Source organism: Thermobia domestica, unplaced genomic scaffold (assembly GCF_964235325.1).
Source record: "Thermobia domestica unplaced genomic scaffold, izTheDome1.hap1.1 HAP1_SCAFFOLD_271, whole genome shotgun sequence".
Classification (NCBI taxonomy): Eukaryota; Metazoa; Arthropoda; class Insecta; order Zygentoma; family Lepismatidae; genus Thermobia; species Thermobia domestica.
Window position 1 is genome coordinate 20,398 of NW_027655986.1, and position 22,648 is coordinate 43,045.

The 22,648-nt window shown below is 37.3% G+C and overlaps 1 protein-coding gene across 1 annotated transcript; it reads left to right on the forward strand.

Annotated features, from left to right (window-relative positions):
• The first annotated feature begins 17,417 nt into the window (after positions 1 to 17,417).
• LOC145676652 (uncharacterized) lies at positions 17,418 to 18,977 on the forward strand. Its single transcript, XM_081747495.1, has one exon. It carries the CDS (start codon positions 17,647 to 17,649, stop codon positions 18,925 to 18,927), a length of 1,281 nt encoding a protein of 426 aa, XP_081603621.1. The 5' UTR covers positions 17,418 to 17,646; the 3' UTR covers positions 18,928 to 18,977.
• Positions 18,978 to 22,648: the final 3,671 nt, after the last annotated feature.

Here is a 22,648-nt window from a genome sequence, read left to right on the forward strand (position 1 = left end):
TTTGACTCATATTATCATACAAGAAGGAATGCTTTAAGATACACTAGAAAAATGGGGCACATACTGGTGTTGGGGCACGGAAAACCTTGTTCACATGGCTCTTGACACAAGAGGGTTATGTGTGCACCTCTCGAACTGCTCACAAACAGGCAAGGCAACAACACTGATTGTTCCTTAATATGTCATATGATCACTTCGAATAGCCAACAGGGCCTCGCACCTGCGTGGCATGGATTCAATCAGACTATCGATGAGTTCTTGGGGGATGTTGTGCCACTCATCCAGAAGAGCGACTTCCAGCTCTGGAATGGTTGTTGGATTTACTGGCCTAGCAGCAATTCGTCTGCCAAGCATTATCCAGACACGCTCAATTGGAACGAGATCCGGAGAGCATGCTGGCCACTTCATCCGAGCGATACCCTCAGCATCCAGCATCTTATCCACTAACCGAGCTATGTGAGGATGAGTATTGTCATCCATAAAAAGGAACGAATCACCAATGGCACCAGCATAAGGAAGAACAAGAGTTTTCGTGATCTCATCCCTATATCTGAGAGCCGTCAAAGAGCCATTTCGGATGATGTGGAGCTCAGTACGCCCACCAATGCTGATTCCTGCCTACACCATCAGTACACCACCATGATACTGGGATGTTTCTCGAACAAACATGGGATTGTGTCGTGTTCCACACTCTCTCCAGATGAGAACATGTCGATTATCAGGCTCTACACTGAATCGAGACTCGTCAGAGAACAAAACATCGCCCCATTCATTGCGTCCCCACCCACGATGTTCCTCCGCCTACGCTCTTCGATCAACACGGTGTCATGCAGTTAATGGGACACACACCATAGGCCTACGTGCGTAGAGACCACCTTCTCGAAGGCGATTGCGGACCGTTGGAGTAGATATTGTGCATCCTGTTGTTCGGAAGGCTCGCGGGAGCGGAGTTGTATTCTGACGCCGGTTTCGACGGGCTGTTAACAAGAGATAACGATCGTCTCTGGCTTTGGTTGCTAGTGGACGGCCCTGTCCTTGTCTTCTTTGAACACTTCCAGTTGTTAGAAATCGATTCCACAATCGGGAAATCACACTCTGTGCCACTCCTATGGCATGTGCCACCTCCCGCCATGACTGACCAGCTTCCAACCTCATTGAGGGCCGCGGTGGCTCAGTGGTAGAGCGTTCACCTCTGGTGCTTGGGGTCCCGGGTTCGATCCCAGCCCCTGCCAAGTGAACTTTGTGGTGTACAAACACCGTGTGCGTGGGTTTTCTCGGGGTTCTCCCGTTTCCTCCCACTTTCTTCATTCCACCCTTTCACTCATCTCTCATCATCACCGTCTGCTTTAGCCTAACCGGCATAACCGTGGGACGCAAAACTTAAAGATTTTTTTCCCGGCCCGCATACAATTATAGCTTAATTTGCAAATCATCGCAAATGGAAGTGTCACCATCGATATTAGTGACCGCGAAAACTATGGATTTGACACTAATATCGGTCATTTTGGATTACTTTTACATGTCTCGGTATTCGACCCCCCCATCCTCCGGTGACCACCGGCCCGAATAGGGTGAATTTGTAAGTTAATGTGATCAGAGTTTCACCATTGATTTCAGCGACCGCGAAAACTGAATTCGACAGTAATATCGGCCATTTTCTACCACTTTTACATGTCCCTGTAAGCGCACCCTGATACCCCCTGGTTCGAATTTAAAAAAAAAAAAAAGATTCGTCTTGATCTGGAGCCTGGGCCAGGGTACCCCTGACTAAAATTGGTAACTCTCGGTCCACTCGTCTGGTCCCCAGGCTGCATACAGACAGACAAACACAAACAAACTATTTATTTTATTTATATTAGACTAGATAGATTCTTGCAAATTATGCCAGATTTTCATATTATCTTTCCGAACTAATTTTAAAAACCCGCTCCTACTTATCTTTATATATATATATACACAGTGTATCTATATTTATATCTATCTATATCTATATATGTATATAACAAACGCAGGAATTACACCCTAAATAACGCTCCTGGAGGACCCCTTTCTCAAAAAAATTGCTGGGGAAACACTTGTAGAAACTTCAGTTTTCGTGCCAGACGATTACCGAGACCTGGTGAAAAAAAACTCCTTTAGCGATCGAATTAAAAAAATAGTTCTCCTCAGGTTAGTATTCACTGAGAATATTGTTATAAAATTTAAATTTTATGGGTAAATCAGTAGACTTTGAATACATCCACATTGTATCCACTGAGTTGCGAAATTGTGTACCTCCAGATATGGGCGGTCGAAGAAAATTTTCTAGGGGGCATCTTTAATGTTTGCTATATTAGTCTTGCATTTAATGTGCATGGTTTATTATATTACGTATACGTGAGCCAGGGAGGTTCATTCTTATCAAACACGGAGATTATGAAGGAGCAGATCTACTGTACAAAATATAATAAAACCATCTCTTTCGGATTTCTATCATCCCGCAGTCCAACCCCGAGACGGAAACATAAGAGATAGGCTTTTTGTTTTTAAACAAGATAACGTGCCTAGCGAATGCTTTACATTGTGAAGATTATATTAGTGAAAATTAAACGAATATAATTTTACAACTTAATATACATATCACTAAATGTTGAGCTCCGCGTTGCTATGTGGTTAGCGTATGCGCCTTTCTCGAACGAGGTTTGATTCATGGTAGAAGTTCATGTGTTTCAAATCCGACGTTAAACTGTACGTTCACGTCTTGTAGAGCTTTGCTCCTGAAAACGACGCTAAACTATAATCTAATTTAATATTACTAAATATTAAAAAATAATGACTTACCAAGGTGACGTCAATTTGGCAGTCATCAAATCCATTTTATACTTTCACTTAATCCAGTGGATACTACGAGTAATATAACAATTACAAGACACACGCGCATATAAATACTCAGAAACAAGTACATACACACGTACACATACACAAATATGAACCCTTCAAATCTATTTACATGTGGTGGACTGCGCTGCATCAAGCACTGTTATCTTCATCATCATCATCTTATGTATCTGCATTATTTGATTCATCCACAGATTTGTTATTTGTACGCATCATTCATTTTTGCATTTTCGGCAGAGTTCAGGGTTCTTTCTTCATTTAAAGAGTCGGTTCTCTGTATTGGAAAGAGAATCAGGGGAGGAAGGGGGAATTTATACTTTAACAATGGATAACATTTTAAGAAATATATACAAAACATGCCGCTTCCGACGCAGCACTGAAGCATTTCTTTTAGCGGTCATACCCCCTCCCCTCTCAAGTTGTAAAGTGAGAAGGGACTGAAACATCCCAGACACTCAGGGTTCAGTTGCCAATAATAAAACTATGGGTAAGTAAACATCTTGTACAGAGTCACGTTTTGCTTATTTTTGAACATTTCTGTGAATTCAACAATACAACAGCGGAAATATAACTGGTTTTATTACTCCAACCATCGCTTTAACTAAGGGATAATTCCCAACGGTCAGTGAGTCATCTAAATTTTCGTTCTTTTTCTGTTCTCCAGAGGAAAGAATGAGATTTTGCCAAGATGCTAAAGTCAAGATGTTATACGCTAAATGGGAGTGAATTATGCTAGATCTAGCACCAAGATGCTAGATATGGCTTCACTGGCGGGCTTCGATATCTACAGAACTTTCTGCCAAAGCATGAAAAAAACAATAGCACAATAGTTTCGATAACATATGTGTGGTCCTTCGGTAGGCTACACATCTGGTAAGAAGCTCATCCCAAAGAGTAGTTTGGACTAAAGACTCGTAGCCGGCTTATATAGATAATTGAATTCAAATATTCAAGTATCCATTTACTGAATGCCCATATCGTGTATGCATGCATTTGCATGCATTATTTAATAAGTAAATAAAGTACACACAATTAATTGTGTGATAAACGGTGTTTATTGAAAAAAAAAAACCTCTCCAAACAATGAAGATTAATCTTAGACTGAAGAAATGGTTATCCTTCGTTTTCATTATCATTTGGCCATGAAACAAACGTCTGACAGATATACAACCCCTATATACAACTATGTGATGTTGGAATATATAACTCGTAGGGTATGATGCTTTACTTTTTCAGAAATTTCAGTACTTCTAGTGAAATGAAATCTTTAGTTTTACGTCTCACGGTTATGGCGGTTAGGCTAAAGGAGACGGTGATGATGAGAAAGGAACGAAATCACCGCGCCGCCACAGTACTTCTTGTCACCCCTATAAATGTAATAAAGAACTAATGGCCATGTTTTTTTAATATAAAAATATTCAATTAGAACTGGCCAATTTACATAAAATTTGGAATTGACAAATGAAAACGGCACGTTTCTAGCACTTGTGGGTTCGAGATCTCATTGTTGAAAGGATTGGAGACAAACATATAAACTTTTCTCAGGAGAAACATATACGCGTAAATCTAGTATTTTAATATATAGATAATAAATGGAATAGTTTTATTTTCGAGTGCTATTTTTTAATATTCGCAATATTGAAATTTTTGAACTTAAATTTTTCGCGTGTTTGAAAAAAAAAAGATATCATTACTAGTTAAATTAACCTAATACAAACATATTTATTTATTCAATTTTTCCGGAAAATCGAAAAAAAAGTTTTAAAAAAACGTTCAAAATTTTCGGAAATTTGACAACACTAGTTCAGACACACTTGTACTTTGCCCAGCATTAAACTCTGATCTTAGTTCCGACGCAGTTCGCCGCCTGTTCTGTTTTACCAGTCTGCCCAGCCTACGACGTTCGACATCTGTAATGAGGTGGGGCACCCAACCCCTCGACATTTGGACGTCTTTTCCCCTTGGTTTCGCCACTTGCTGAAGACAATCACCATAGCACTCCTCGAACACCTGACAAGTCCTGCAGTTTCCGAAATTCTCGTGCCGAGTGTTTCTGATCGAGCACTTTCTTCAAAATAATATTAAAAATTATAGAAAAATTTTCGAGACATTCGAGTCGAGTCGAGATTTTTGCCAGCTGTCTCGACTCGACTCGAGTCTCGACTCGAAAATTCGAGTCGAGAAATGCGTTTGTCTCGACTCGTCTCGAATTTTACAAAGTGTGTCTCGACTCGAATCTCGACTCGAATTCGAGTCGAGTCGAGTCGAGATTCGAGACATGTCTCGACTCGAGCGCATCCCTACATTTCAACCTGTCGCTAAGTACTTGTGGAAAATAAAGAAAACGCTGTCAAGAGAACAATGTAAGAGATTCATATAGTAATTGTGCAGGTGTGTTTCAAGGGTCTTTGGTTTCAAGGGACGCTTAATTGTGTGGTGTCTGTCCATCCTAGTGCAGAGAGAAAGAGAGAGAGAGAGAGAGATCTTTTATTACGTGTGTGAAATTTGAGAAGCACTTAATGAAACGCAAAGACAGGTAGGGTCGTGCTAAAGGAATGTCTATATATGACAGTCGAAGAACCCAGCCAGCAGGGAATGACTGAAGGATGCGCGAACGCCATACTTTATATTCTTGTCGATTGATTAAGAAACATGACACAAGGGATCAATGTTGCCAATTCGTAAGCTTCAAATTATTTTAAGAAAATTAGCTGCTTGAGCGGGAAACGAATGGGAGGTTGTTGGAAATGGTGGTAGAGAAAAGAACAATTTTAGATATTATTAAGAAGAGGAAGAGAAACTGGTTGGCTAAGAAGGAACTATATCATGAGGGCAGTACTAAAGGGTATGGTGGCAGGAAAGAGAGGAAGAGGGCGAAGGATACTACAATTAATGAACGATATCAAATATGAAAAATCGTACGTGAAGACCAAGAGATTAGCGGAAGACCGTGGAGCATAGAGGCTTCTCAGTTGCGGCAAGTGACCTGCAAAGAATGGCAGAATACCTATGATGATGATGATGATAATGAGGTAGTAAAGTTGACTTTCAAAACAACCTCATTCTAAAATAGGAGCTGAACCTTTCCTGGTACGTGATGCGAATATATGTTCTCGGGATATTAACCAGGTGAAGTATTCGTTGTCGAACATTTCGAGAACAGACTTTGTTCTTATCTTCAGGGTCAATATACTGAAGATGGAAACAGTGTCTGTTCTCGAATCGTTGGACAAAGAACACTTATGGTGAATATCCCGAGAACATATAATTGCAACTTTCTCCTAATTTAGAAGGTTATGAATAGAGCAATCCAAAAGCATAAAAAGTATAATAGCAATTTAGACATATGGTTGGTACCTTGAACATGGTTGTGGTTATTTAAGGGTCCAGAAGAAACTAATTTTAAAAGTATAATAAAGCATAATTTTAGAAAATAAAGCATTATTTAAAATATATAGTACAATTCTTGGAAAATTCTGTTTAACTGCACGTTTAACATACATACTATATTAATATGTTTTTTTAAAACCAATATTTACAAAGTAAAATCATTGAGAACATAACAATACAACAATGAAAAGCTAATTTTTTTTTTTTGGTAAACTTTTCGGATAATCCTTTGATGTGGAGCAAAAAAAAAAAATGAAGAAAACTTTCCGTCAACAATGAATAGTACACAAGAACTCCATAATATATTGTTATGTGTACCTCTTGAATTTGAGCACTTTTTGTATTTTTTTGGTGATATCTTTTACTTTCCCTTTCTGTATATATGCACCTTTAAGACGCACACAAGTGAAACAAAAAAATAATTCGAGTAAAGCATATCTCTTTACAATGCATTAAGTAGAAATTTCATTAAATATGAAAGAAACTGGTTGCATAAAATATTAATAAATGGATCAAGATATTTCGAATATTTAATGTATAGTAAATATTTTACATTGTACACGATTAGTATAATATAAAACAATGACTGAAATTAACAATAAATCATAATTTGGATAAAAATGAAGCATAATTACACAAAAGATAAAGCATAATATGGGTTGCTCTAGTAATGAAGAACAATTTACTCTTTGAATCCGAATGGCCTACAATAATAAGTGTGTCAAGCCATCAAAGTGATTTCATGATGCTTGGTGTCTCGTGAACAAGATAACCTTAGTACTTGGTAATGCATCTTTAGAGTTGTCTAGGAGACAAGACATTACTTTCACAACACCTGCTTTTCGAGACGAGACAATCGCAACTCGTATCTCGTGAACATCCCTAGTAGCGTAGTTAGTAAGACGTATACTTATCAACAGAACTCCCGGGTTTGATCTCCGGTGCGAGCAAGATTATCTTTTCCAAATTCTGTCTAACGAGTACATGGTGAAATCTAGAAAGGATCGATGCTTCTTCTGACTAGTTTATCTTCTCTGTTTCCCGAGGTTATGTTGATTAATTAACTTCTGTTTTCGGCCTATTCTCAGCAACAAGATTCAACAACGACATACCGTATATTTGTCACATATTCTTTGCAGCTGATTAAGCAACAACAACATATGGTAAAATAATTTGACAATTACTTTTTGCAGTCTGATTAAACATCGGCTTATAGTATAGTCATTTGGCAATAACTCTTTGCAGTTTGCTTAAATAACGACATACAGTATATTTGGCAACAATTCTTTGCAATTTGATTAAACAACAACGGACGTACATTATATTTGGCAATAATTCTATGTAATTTGATTGAACAACAACGACATACAGTATATTTGGCAACAATTCTTTGCAGTTTGATCAAACAACAACGGACGTGCATTATATTTGGCAATAATTCTATGTAATTTGATTAAACAACGATATACAGTATATTTGGCAGTAATTCTTTGCAATTTTATTAAACAACAGTGACATACAGTATATTTGGCAACAATTCTTTGCAATTTGATTAAACAACAACGACATACATTATATTTGGCATTAATTATTTGTAATTTTATTAAACAACAACGACATATAGTATATTTGGTAACAATTGTTTGCAATTTGATTAAACAATGACGACATACATTATATTTGGCAATGATTCTCTGTAATTTGATTGAACAAAAACGAAATATAGTATATTTGGCAGTAGTTGATTGATTGATTTATGGTAAAGGTATTCGAAGATCGAGACGAGACGATGATTCTACAAAATTTACTAAATGAGCCGAGAAAACTATTTTTCGTCTTGTCTCATCTCATTAGCAACACTATTCGTGCTTCGGGGAAAATAATTAAACCAGCTCGATTCATCCCGCCAATTATTGATGAAAAGAATTGATAAGAAGTGTGTAACCACATTTTTGTCCGTGAGCGGACATAAATAAGTATATCCGGGTCGTTATATTATGAGAAAATTAATAAATAAATTATAAACAAAAAAATAACGTAGATGGTTTGCAACATTGTATGCTGATTGCTATTTTGTAGTTTTTAACCTGATGATAGGAAGGCGTGACGTTGAAGGCAATTATGTATTTAAATTTAAAATTAAAAAAAAAATACACACGGTCGGGGAATGATGAGAAGAGAGCATCGGGGAGAAATTTTTTTTTGTTATGTTTTTGTATGTGTGTGTGTGTGTGTGCGAACGTAGAAATAGACCCTATACAACTGTGGCAGTGATTTGAAAAATGCGTTTCGTTGAATAGAGAGTGCAGTTGAGTTCGAGCAATGATATATATATATATATATATATATATATATATATATATATATATATATATATATATATATATATATATATATATATGCAGAAAGTGGGGAGGTGTGTTGTCATGGCATAACGTGACACCTGACAGCTGAATAAGCGATGCTTTACTAACTAAAGGCGTGGAAGTATGAATGAAGTAAATATTGCCTTGTGAATGACTGTGTGTGATTTTTCTTTTTTCTTCTCTCTCTCTCTCTCTCCTATTTCAATTTGGCTTAATTATTCATGAGCGTTTATTATTTACAAACCAATATTTTAATTTCTTTCAGCATTATTAGCAATATATACGTATATATACATGGTGGGGCAAATAAAAGTGGCTCGGAGAACAGTGTTCCATGGTATAACGACACACAGCAAAGAAAGAATGTAGTTCGCTAACCTGCTTACAGCACATGAATGAAAATGACCACAATTTCAGGTGTTCGAACATGTTTCAGATTTTTTTTTCCTTGTTCAAAACATATTCTGTCTGACGCCATTTTCTGATTAATCGTTGCATTCCACTCTTTGGCACTTTGACACTATGAAAAACCGATCACACTCTTTCTACGAATTTGTTTTCACGTAACGCTCCACAACGAACAGCCTCTGCTGCACTGAGAGTACCATCTTCACATGTGCACTTCTCAACTCACACAGACTCAGCTTGCACTAACTGTAAGATCTGAACCGGTGCTGTGCACGTCATGTGATGTGGTTTAATGCATACGTTCACATCCAATCGTATCCACTCGTCCGGGCCACTTTTATTTGCTCCATCCTGTATATATATAAAGCAGGTCTCTCGTTGGTTCATGTTTATCGTTTGAAACTTCGACACAGGAGACCAGGGTATGATTGTGGATTTAAGATCATATGGTACCGATCCCACGTTTTATATGGCCCTGAGATCATATGGTACCGATCCCACGTTTTATATGGCCCTGAGATCATATGGTACCGATCCCACGTTTTATATGGCCCTGAGATCATATGGTACCGATCCCACGTTTTATATGGCCCTGAGATCATATGGTACCGATCCCACGTTTTATATGGTCCTGGCACTGAAAATGAGTTTTAATATTTCAATCAGTCAAATCTACAACATGTATACGTCATCTAATATATTGCCGTGAAAAAAGTTTTTTTTAATGGCTAAGAAGGAGATATTAAGTTAATTTTTTGGGAGATAAGTAAGAATAATACTTATTAGTTTGAATTGTCACACGACAGAATATACAGGTAGGTTTGTTTCTGTAGTGATGAACCTTTGACATTCTAAAGAGGCTTAATCACTGCAAAATTAAAATACCGCTAACTTTACATATCTTCAAATAGATAAAAGATAATTGAAATGTGGAACAAGAGCGCCTTAGACAATATTATTTTGCATGAGATACCGTTATCGCGAGTCACCTAGTACATTTCCGTTTGCAGCCATTTATAAGCGCGAAAATAAATGTCGATTTTCTAAATGGCTGGAAATCGAAAGCAAATAGGTGAGTCGTGATAACGGCATTTCATGCAAAATAATATTGTCTAGCGAACTCTTGTTCCACTTTTCGATTATCTTTTATCTGTTTGAAGATATCACGTAATTACTGTAAAATTAGCTGTATTTTAATTTCGCCATGATGGGGGGGAGGGGGCTCTTAAGAAATTATGTAGTATTCAACTGTCTCTATAACCATAAGACAGCTAAATTGTAAATTTGTGGGTAGATGACCAATTATCGTTAAGTACTAAAATATAACTTTTTTTTAAAAAAAAATGGGAATTGAACAGGTGCGGTGCTAGGTGTGGATACGTTGGAGCAGTTACTTCACTAGTAATTTACGTTGCCTTCATGCTACTTCCGTAGGTTTTATATATAAGACTCCGCTGCAGGATATGAAGTATTCAGTACCACGAACCACTCTGTTCTTCCTCCCCCTCCCAGGTTTCCTAAGTACTCATTTTACAGACTGGAACGAGAGTATAACGAGAAAATTTATCTATGCTGGGATTCGAATTCAGGCTTCCAATTGGTAGGTAAATGACTATATCACCGCAGTTATTGCTTAAAAATATAAAGAAATAAATGCTACATCGTTTCTGACTTTTATCAAAGATTTGTTCTGCTTTCTTCACCCTGGAATTCGATTCGATTCTTGGCGTCACCACTGTAGTCAATAGAACATCTATAATTCAAATCCTAAAACTGCAAAGGATCATACAGTTCTGTATTATTGTAACAATACCCATATTTCATAGCAAGGGATTTAATCACAAGTGGCCGACAATAGACGATTTTGCCGGTTTTGACCTCAATTCTTCTCTTAAAAAAATCTCACTAACAACAGTCACCGTTAATCATAAGTTCTTCTTTTTTTAATTTCTTCTTCTTCCAGCGAGGCTGGTCTCCAACAAATTCAGTTGTTCATCATCTGCACTAAACGGAAATACTACTGTTTCCATCTATATATTATATATTTTTTCCCCGTTACTTGCAGTCATAACTACTACTACTAGTGCCATCTATTTTTCGATGAAGGACCGACAATCTCCCGAAAACTCCGGCAGTTTTCTTTCCTATTTAATTTTGTTGAGTTGGAATGGCGACAGCAATAATTATATTTTCAACTGCAGAAAACAGCAGTAGAACTGTAAAAGGGTGATAACAGATAGGGTTTTGTCATTTTTACGCTTTCCTATGAAAATTGGACTCCTTGTATCATCAGTCATTTGTTTTGTCCTTTTTTGGCGCCATTTTCTCATACTCTTTTTGTTTTTTATTTCTTTGTCTTCAGTTATGGATTTTAATAATGAGATGCTTCTGTGTTTGTGTCCCTGTAACCTCCCCCCTTCTCCCCCCCATAATCTTCTTATCCTTTGCAATCTTGTGTCCTTTGGCAAACGCAATATCATTCTTTCTTTTTAGTTTACAGAATTAATAGTATCCTTAAAGTTATGCTATTTTATGTACGTTTGTCGTACACCAATAAAATAAGAGGATTTTCTTATGCATGGTAATTGGCACCTCCCGCAGTGCTTTTCACAGTATTTTCTTGTAATATACGTAATAGATGCAGATATTCTGGAAGATAACTGCATCTGTCCACTAACAGAACCCCGTGTTGTGGCGTCCAATACAATTCATCCTCATTTCATTTGCTGATCATTTCAATAAACTTTGCTTGCGTTATTATTTCTGTTTCTGTTTTTTATTGTTATTTTAAGCACTTATTCTTAATGCACTGGCACATTCATTTTTGTTCTTCTCGTTTCATATTTCTAATTGCCTCCATGCACACGCATATATTATCTTTGTTATCATTATTTTGTTAATTTATGTATGCCACTTGTTCTAACTTGTGTCTCCTATATATGTTACTTACTTTAAAATGATGAATAAAGGAAAAATCCCTTAGACCAACTACCAATTTTATAGCATCAGAAATAATGATGAAACACTTCCCCGAAGAAAAGGCGCAACCCTTTAAACGGGTAGACGAAAAAAAAAACACGATATTCTAATAACACGGATTAGTCTTACTAACAGAACCTATGTGTTGTGATGTGAACTGCACTTTATTTCATCTTTTATCAACCTTTGCTGCTCCTTTACATCTGTACCTTAATGATTATAGTTATAAAATCATAATGGCCTAATTTGATTGTTACTAAAGATGATTTTCTTAACTACCCATAGCTCATCTATTGTTTTACACTAGAATGCAATAGTATTCGCGCGTCTCTTCCACTACAGAGGGCGCGGTCCCAAGGTCGATTCCCGGTAGGGGCACTTGGTCGAAAAAGTGTAACAGCTTTTTTCAGGTCAGCAACCTTGAATGAGGTTTTCCTGGGTTTTCCCTCATTCACACCAGGCAAATGCCGGGGTGGTACCTAACTTATAGGTCCCAGGCCGCTTCCTTCCTTCCCAAATCCTTTCTTCCTTCCCTTTCCCCGGATAGTGTGCTTGCCGAGGGACGTCGTCCCTCAAACGTGACGGGCTAAATGGCCATAAGATGCCGAGAGCCCAAAAATCTAAATCCTAAATCCCTCCCTACAGAGGGCGTAACCGTCTTCGCGTACTAGTATCTAGCATTTGCAATATATATATATATATATATATATATATATATATATATATATATATATATATATATATATATATATATATATATATATATATATATATATTCTACAGGAGGATACTGTCGCAAGAAATTAGTTCCACAAACTAAAGACCCCTTCTTGGTTTTAACAGTGGCGCTGGCAGGAAATGTTTTTAGGGGACTCTAGCTATGCGTAGTAGTATTATTATTTATATGTATATCAAAAGTTTTTTTTCCTTTCTTATGGCTTCAAAATAGTTTAGAAGCTAGGATTTTATTATGACCACGGGAACAGGACTTGTAAGATAGTAACAGCGGTATTTCCCTTACTCCACACGATAACGTCGGAACACAAGCTTTTTTTTTTTTTTTTTTTTTTTTTTTGCAGTGACCATCTCTGTCGACCTCGTCAATGGAGTCAATTCGTTAATTTCTTCAGCGGTAACGGAGACTTTAACGGCGCCTCTCCATATCCAAGTTTCTACAGACAGAAACAATAAGATGTTTTAATTCTATTAGAATGCTAAAAGTTAACACATTGCAACACCTGATCGGAAAAGATCAATTATTGAAAACATATAGTATAATAAAATTTTAATTTTTAGAAAGTAAGGAATTTGAAGAAGAATTCATTAAAATCTAAGGCATTAAAATTCCAGTTCATTAAAAAAAAAAAAAGAAAAAAAAGAGAGAGAGAGAGAGAGAGAGAGAGAAGCAGCTAGTTTTTCATTTAAAATCAGCGGGCTAAAAAGTCAAAGATTGCTCAAGTTTAAATACGTTTAACTTACGGATGGGCAATTCCGGAATTTTTACTTTCCTTAATCCGAAAAGTAAAATCGGAAAATTCCGGATTTTGGAAAAATTTCGAAATTTAAAAAATTCGATTTCGGAAAAATTCCGGAATTCGGAAAAATCCGGAATTTTAAAAATTCGATTCCGAAATTTTCTAAATTCCGAACTTTTCCCAGAATTTTTTCGAAATCCGGAAATTGAAATTTCCAATTCCGGATAAGAAATTTTCCAAATTCCGGAAAATTTTTGGTCTTCCCTAGTTTAAGTATATACTTCCAAGTGTTGAAGTGCACCTGGTAGGTTAATTGACCGACTAGAGGCTTTTGTTTGATTGGCATGTGATTAATTCTCACTGCCATTACTGTTGTGTAGAGCTTCTAAATCGGAGACTTCTCGGTCCCGTAATTGAAATAAAATCTAACTGTAGCACAAATACTGGATCAACGCACAAAATCCTATGCACCCAAATAGAATCTGAGACAATAGGAGATTAGTTGTACAGACATATACTAAAAGGAAAAAAATGAAATGAAATCTTTGAGTTTTACGTCCCACGTTTATGCCGGTTAGGCTAAAGGAGACGGTGATAATGAATAATGAATGAAATGGTGGAATGAAGAAAGTGGGAGGAGACGGGAGAACCCCGAGGAAACCCACGCACACGGTGTTTGTCCACCACAAAGTTTACTTGGCGGGGCTGGGATCGAACCCGGGACCCCAAGCACCAGAGGTGAACGCTCTACCACTGAGCCACCGCGGTCCCCTTATATACTAAACGGAATATCTGAATTCTGTCTATATCTGAAATATTTTTAAAGAAATTTTCTTCACATTTGTTAGTCGATCTGAAGAATAAAGAAGTTTAGGTTTGGCAAAACCTTATACAGAGTGTCCGTTTAACTTTTTTTTACGTTTTACATTTAAATCAGGGATGCAAATAAGCGACATAATTTTACTAGCACAAGAAAGAAACCTACCAGCCCATATCTCACAATATAAATCATTTACTTACCTTCTGTATGATATTAAATACTCGCCCGCACCGAAGACCAAAACGCCTCAGGAGAGTGGGCGAGTGGTTATTTACATCCCTGATTTAAATGTCACACTTTTTAACAACTCATAATTGTTAATAATGGTAGTTCCTAAGTGAAGTTTTGACCCAACTATGGTACGTTCCCATAGTCTTGGAGCTATGGACCTTTAAAGTTCATTTTTTCATGTTTTCGGCAGCATATATCTCGAAAAGGAAGCATTTGTGCACCCAGGTTGGTCTATAGCCTAATTTTTGTCTTATCTTGGTGACAGGAATCACCTCCCAAACGCTGGTGTTGTTTTGAAATACCCTGTATATAAAGTTGGCTATTTATAATTAATATTTATGCGGCATTTAAACTTGTAAACATTTTATCCACTTTATACATAGTGCTTTCTCTTGTATAATTTATATTCCCTTCTTTTTAATTAAAAAGAAAAATATTGTTTGTACTGTGTATAGTCCCATTTTGTGAACATGACTGCCTTCTTAAGCAATATGTAAAATACGACAGTATTTTTTTAAAAAAATGTAGGGGAAAGGGGCGAGGAAATGACGTGAAGTAATTCAGAAATAAAAACTGCGTTCGTCTTGTCGGTCCACTATCTATCTTAACGTGTGTTTCATTGTTTCCTAAGTTTTGTCTTGGAAGAAAAAGTTGATAAAAATTATGATTTTTTTTTTTTGGTATTCCTTATATACGATATACATTGTTATATTTTTAATATACAATGCATGATATTTTCGCCAATGATTAATCATAAACTAGTGGCAATGAGGAAAAACATTTTTTTTTTTTTTGAGCTTTTGAAACTGTGAAAGAGGGTTATAAATTATACCGTAGTTTATGGTTCAATTATCTTCAGAGCGCGTCTTTGATGTAGTTAGTTCGTTTCTTAGTTTTCTCCTCTCTCTCTCTCTTTCTTTCTTTCTTTTTAGCTTTTTTTCGCGTTAAAAAAAATGGCACTCGGTTTATAGAAGGAAGGAACCTCCTACTGTGCGTTGCGCGTTAACAACTTCCCGCGCGCTTATTTCTTTTTCATCATATGTTCAACAACAGCACTTGAACGCTTAGTATGGACTGTCTGAGAAACAAACTTAACAAAATAACCTATTTAACTAAACATTTTGTTTCAAAAAGCTGTTGGACTTAACCATTTTTCTCACTAAATTAATCACTGACAGGCGAGTTGTCAAGTTTTCACTGTAAAATTACAAGAAATAACTTGTAAATATAACGATGATATACTGTCAAATACATTGCCAAGAAAATTTGTTTATATTATAGCAAGCTATTATCAAATGCTTTTCGAACACGTCTCAGTTATATTATTTTCAACATTCAGTCATTATGTAGCTACAACAGTTGTTTAACCGTTTTCTGAATAGTCTCGTCCAAGTACCACACATTAGTGTAACACATAGAGTCTGAAATTTTGAGGGGGGGCGGTGGCTCAGTGGTATAGCGTTCATCTCCGGTGGTTCGATCCCAGCTCGCGCCGTATGGATTTTGTGGTGGACAAACACCGTGTTAGTTGGTTCTCTCGGGGTTCTAAGTTTCATTTCACTCATCATCACCGTCTCCTTTAGCCTAACCGGCATAACCGTGGGACGTAAAAACTACAGATTTCATTTCATTTTCATTTCAATTTGAAATGTTGAGGTTACTAAAATTGAGACGACACGGGTAACATTAAAAAAAAAAATCTTGTTTTAGGCATCGCGTCACTATAATTTAGCAACTGTATTCTCTCACAACGTATTTGCTAATGTCAATCTTGAAGTAATTTTAGTGTAGTTATTCTGTGCATGTCTTCAGTCAGATTACCAAGAATAAGTGCTGTAAAAGAAGAAGAAAAATATTTAAACACTTTTATACCGTTTTTGCAGAGAAAATGGGTCAAAAAATGTTTAAAAATTTGTTTGCGTATATTAAAAAATTATTAGTTCTGAAGATAGTGTTCCAGTACAACTATTGAAAAATATTTCTTCTTGTCCAACATTGAAAACTAAGTTATGACTAGTGCTCTCAACGGGTCAGGTTAGGTGACCCGAACCCGACCCGTGACCCGAACCGAGCTGACTCGGCTGACCCGACCCGTTTGAGAGCACTAGTTATGACATTTTGCAACACATCTTTGACACAGTAGGTAAACAGTAGTAGTACGAAAACATAGTATAGTAACCAGTGGCGTAGTTACGATTTTGTTTCGGGAGGGGCTTTGCTAACTTTCGGGGGGGCTTTGCCTGGAAATGTGAAAATTCTGCAAGATATTTCATTTACTTTACTATACTAAGTAAAATTTCCGGGGGGGGCTTAAGCCCGGAAGCCACCCCCCTAAATACGCCACTGATAGTAGCTATATTTTGGCCTGTACAATGTCTTTTAAAATAGTGACCACATTTCAATAATCTCTCTCTATATATAAAACATTGAGACTATATAAAACATTGAGATATGTAGTTACATTGAAACATTGTTAACTTGTAAGCAGTGGCGTCGTTTGAGGTTTCGCTTTGGGGGAGGGAAATGCCATTCACCGACATGTGTAGTTTCACGTTTTTAATTAGCATATTACTATACTATTAGTTTAGCGTGTATTTCTCAAATTCCCGCGGGGACAATTAGCCCCCCTGACTCCCGTAAATGGCACCGCTATTCCTAAGTATTACACTATTAAGCTTGCATTATCTACTGTTTTTCACTTACTTTGAAAATTGTAGTAAACGGAGAATCCACAGTAATCATCTCTTGAAACCAATACTGTTAATGACTGAAACACTTAACTGGTAAATGTATAATAACAATGCTTCTTTCAGTCAGAATAATCCAATTGTTAATAGATTCTGTTTTAAACAATGCATACTGTTGGTGTGGGTTTCCATTACCAAATAGTTACTGAAGCAACTAGGGGGCTGAACTAGCTTGCCTTGGCTGGTTGCCAAACAAAATGGCGGCGGCTTTAATTCAATTTATTTATGTATTTATTTACTGTTAATTATGTTCCTGCAAACGCAAAACAAACAAAAAATAAACACAAACAAGATTCATTGTTTTATGCTGACTTAATAAATTAAATATTTGGTTTTTTTTCAAGCTCTGGTCAATGTTGCTGAATAGATCCAAAAAGATGACGCATCTGCTGCCTACAGTTCCTGAGTTACAAAGCATCGACTTCGGTCACTCTTATAGTGATTATCGTATTGACGATTTGAATATCACACATCTGCCTGGAGCACCACTGGAGAAAATTCTTGGATATCTGCCACTGAAAGACGTTCGGTCGTACCGTCTAGTGTGTCGTCGATTCAACAGTGTCTGTACAGGTATCTTGAATCAAGCGTTTAAAGGCCTGAAAACTAAAATTGACAATTGTACACGAGACTTGATAGATCGAATGCGATCGGTAGCCAGTCATAATGCCTTTATGCATTTGCTGCGACGCTACAACGTGCTAGAAGCTGTCAAATCTGAGAATGAGATACTCCGTTCTGTTTTTTGGAGATACGTAAAAGAAGGTAGCGTTTGCTTTGCGGCGTTGGAAATTGTGGATGAATTTGATAACGTTTTAAAGCATATCGACACCGAAGCTGCAACGCGAATTGGAAGTTTGTCCATTGCTAGATACTTGGTGAAATTGTGTTGCCATTACATTGAGTTCTTTGAGAAACATGTGGAGCCCCTCTTGCCTAACAAAACGCCGTATGGAATTAAGTTCATCGATATCATATCGTGCTCATATACGATTGAGCGAAGACTGGTATTAACTTACAATAAACGATATTTCCATCTGAACAATCGATACGTCTTGAAGAAATTTCCAAAATTGAATCCTCCAGCTGAATTTGATGACAAAGGAAATCCTTTAGATGAGAATGATAATGGGAAATGGCTGAAGTCTGTTCGGAGTGCCGTTCGGAAACATTGTAAAAAAATTCTTCTCGAAAGGGCATTGGTTCTGACTCTGAAATCTCTTGGTGTTGCTCTACCAGATCCTAATCAATTACGATTTCACATCCCGAACCAGCACAGAATCATCCGAAGAAGACTTTTGTTCGATGATCTGATTCGTGAGGTCCACGAAGAGACTGATAACCGCTATGTTCTTTATCATGATGCTAAAGAAGATTTGATCGTTGAGGTTCAACTTGCCTGTCCGATGAAGAAGGCACCGTTGTTCTTCCTGGACACTGCTGCCGAAATTGATGCCAGATCTAGAGCTTTCAATGCGAGACACCGTCAAAGAAGCCCAGAGAGGCTGAAACAAGAAGACTGTTACTGCTTCAATTTGGATTTAAACCCTTTAAGTCCGTGTGACAATCGTCCTCCTCCATTGGACCCTGACGACCCTTTGGATCCTCCAGATTCAGCCGGTGAATTGCAATAGAAACAATAGGAAATAATAAGCAATGCAAGGAACAAAAGAAGGGTGTTTTATTTTTGACTAACTTGCTTCTTTTATACTCAGTGACAAGAAATTAATATATTAGATGATAGTGGCGTACACAGAATTTGATTAAGAGGGTTTCAAGCTCTCAAGTTTGTATTGTTTCAAGATTTTTGTTTACAGGATCGTAGTGTGGTAAATGTCAGTGATTTATTGGTAGAAACTCTACCGTTTTATTTGGGGGGTTCTCATACCACCTTGTCGAAGGAAGAGGTGGATTAAAACCCAACGTCACGCTGAAAAATCATGTTGGTTGCTTCTCTAATCTGTATTTGGTGACTGACATACTTGCCAGATCATTTTCTTGTCCCGCACCTATAAATTTTATCAGTGGTTCTCAACCTGTGTTTGACTGACGGCACATTTTACTGAACATTTACAACATAGTGATACGCGTATAGATTAGAAACAGAGCATTGTTTGTTGTCATTGCAAGCCTTAACTAGAATAACTTGTCTCGAAATTCGTTTCAACTTATTACTAAACACAGTCACTTCAAACTTGTCGGCGAATGACGTAGGAGCACGCTTTTACGATCGGAACATGGACAGAGATAACAGGTAGATCAAATGAGGGGGAACGAAGAGATAGCGGAAATGGAATAAAACTAATATTGGAACTGTGTGAGTTGTCACTGATCTACGTGTAAGGATATGCAAAATCATCATCTACGTCATCAATGTTGTTGTTTCCTATTAACATTGGCGTTATCAACCCTGGGTTTCTTGTCTGTTCCTTGCTCTGTCTGTGTGATTTGTTAAAAATGGGAGCAGCAAATGGCAACATCAAAGAGTATGCTGTTGGAAAGGGTTGATTAAATGATTTGTCTTTAAATGAATTATGTATGTTCCTGTATAACTATGAAACGCCTCGGGTAATTTTAGCTAAATTGTGTACACATATAACTTACAACCTGTAAAAAGTGCTGTGGGAGTAATACATATATAGCATCCATAGCATACCTCTTGGGATGGATGGCAAGTGAGTTACGTTTAACGACAGCTCCTAACAAATTAGGCAACACTTCATAACTTAAAACAGTATTGGTTGCCTACACAGTAAGGGACATCACTATGTTCAGGTGTTCGCTGCAGTTAAATTCTACATACTTATGTTGCCACTACTACTACTACATACATGTTACCCGTGTTGTTCTAGGGGGTTTGAAGAGCTCTTCCGTGGCTAAGCGGTTAGCGTACGCGCCTTTGGCGTGGGAGACCCGGGTTCGATTCCCGGCGGGAGCTCATGTGGTTCGGATTCCACGTTAATCAGTAGGTCCACGTCACATATATCCTCACTGTTCAATGGGACGTTAAACTCAACTCTATGCTGCTTAACCTTGAAGTATATATATATATATATATAGGCTTCGTCTGACCCCCTGAACCTCCCGTAAAAGAATTTACTTGACTGTCTGACATAATACCATTACGCGTAATAAAACATATTCTGTTGAATCAAAAATGCAGTTTTGCCCATTGTACATGTAAATTTTCCGCTTGATATTCCTCTCCCGCCCAGAAACTCCTTGTACTGATGGAAACCATTCAAAGTTCGTAAATTGATCTAGTCTATAATCAACTTAAGTTTATTGAAGAGTACCATACCTTTCACCATCTTGGCTACATATAAGACGTGAACCTGTAAATTATAAAGTGGAATCCGAACCATCGTAATGCGTTCATTACTTTCCCACCAGGGATCGAACCCGGGACCACGTGCACTGTAGGCGCACGAAGGAGCCACCAGACCAACATATAGGGCTCTGTTGATCCAATATTATGTTATGCATAGCTACGTGGATGAGCTAAAATAGGTTTACGTTTGTTCATATAGGGTGGAAGGAGAGAGACATATTTTGGTAATTAAGGAACAATTTTAGCTCGAAAGATCGTCAGGACGGGAGTGTTAAAATTTCGTACTTTCGAAAGTTCTAGATTTACTGGTTCATTATAGTTATCTATATCCTACATTCAAATTTCATTGGTATCAGTTTCTTAATGCAGCAAGACATATAATCCATTTTTAGTTCAAAACTAATTGGGTAGATCTGGTGATCATGATGACCATTCCGTTGATACTTGTCGATCTATTTACTTGTTCAGTAATTGTTCGTCAACAAATTCACGCACTGTTACTATATAGTGTGGAACAGATAGTCTTGTTTAAACGAATACGTTTTCGTCATTCGGTCTCTCGTAAATGTGGTCAAACAATGTCCCTCTGCATAGTAAAAAATAGGTAATGCATAACAGTTGTAATAAATGGTGGTGGTGTTGTTCATTGAAGCTTCGTGCGTCTTTTCAGCACCGAGGATATATAAGACATGGACCTATAGATTAAGGTGAAATCATAACCAGTGTATTGCATTGAATTTTGATGTTCTCTAACCGGAAATGGAACATGGGATCCTATACACCATATGCGCGGGCGCTAGACACAAAGTGGCAGGGAGAGCCAGGAATAAACTTTGTATTTAGCGTACTTCTAAGATCGTAACCGGTCTTATTTGCTCATCTTTGTATGAAAATGAAAGTTTTACGTCCCACGATTATGCCGGCTAGGCTAAAGGAGACACTGGTGATAAGAAATGAATGAAATGGTGGAACAAAGAAAGTGGGAGTAAACGGGAGAACCCCGAGAAAACCCATGCTCACGATGTTCGTCCACCAGAAATCTCACTTGGAGCGAGCTGGAATTGATCCAAGGACCCCATGCACCAGAGGTGAACGCTCTGCCACGGAGCCTTCGCGACCCTTTGTCCATCTTTATATATAAAAATTCTTCAAAAGTGTGCGCAATTCCAGTTTCAGAGTTAAAGCAAATTCAGACTATTTTTGAACATCCCTCGTACATTTTTTGTGAACCGCATAGAAACTTGAAGTATTTTATAGAAAAAGAATCTAAGAAAAGAAAGTAAACGCACAGCAGAAACACAAAAGCAAAGAAAAACAAATAACTTTTTTTTTTTTTTTTTTTTTTTAGTAGGAAGTGAGTGTTTGTTTTATTTCGTTGTACGTCAATCGCTCGTCCACTACGATCGTAGCTGCTGTCTGTCCACTGCACTCGAGTTTCTTGTCGCCTCGCCTTGAATTGCGAGAGGAAGACGAAGAGCATTCGGGTTTATTCGGCATCTGTATCGGTAATATTCGTGAGAAGTTGGCAGTAAATCAGTGTTTCCAACTATTTTAAAATAAGAGAGTAAGGAATCGCAATTTGCAACGCGCTTTTAATCATGTGTTAAAAACTGTACGTAAATTGAATAATGATTGTATATTTGTAATATTTGTTAATATATCTGTGTTACATTAGAGTCAGTGAGGTTTGAGGAGAAATCTTACTTCTGATATAAATTCAAAAAAAAAAAAAAAAAAAAGAGTGAAGAGCGATCATTTCTAGGTATTATAAGTTCAATTCCAGACAAGCTCTTAGCTAGAGCACTAAGACAGGAGGGCGGGCGCAATAATTTGAGAGAGCATTCTTGATGGGTTGTTTTTTGGGGGGTGGCTTTATATTATCTAAACCAACCAATTAGTTTCGTGGACTGAGCCCAGCTGGCTATCCCTCGTCCTGCCTTCGAAGTATATAAATAAATTATTCCGAAGTTTCCTCGATTTTTTAAAAAGATTCTGGTTTATGAAACGTGCAATATGCAGGACTC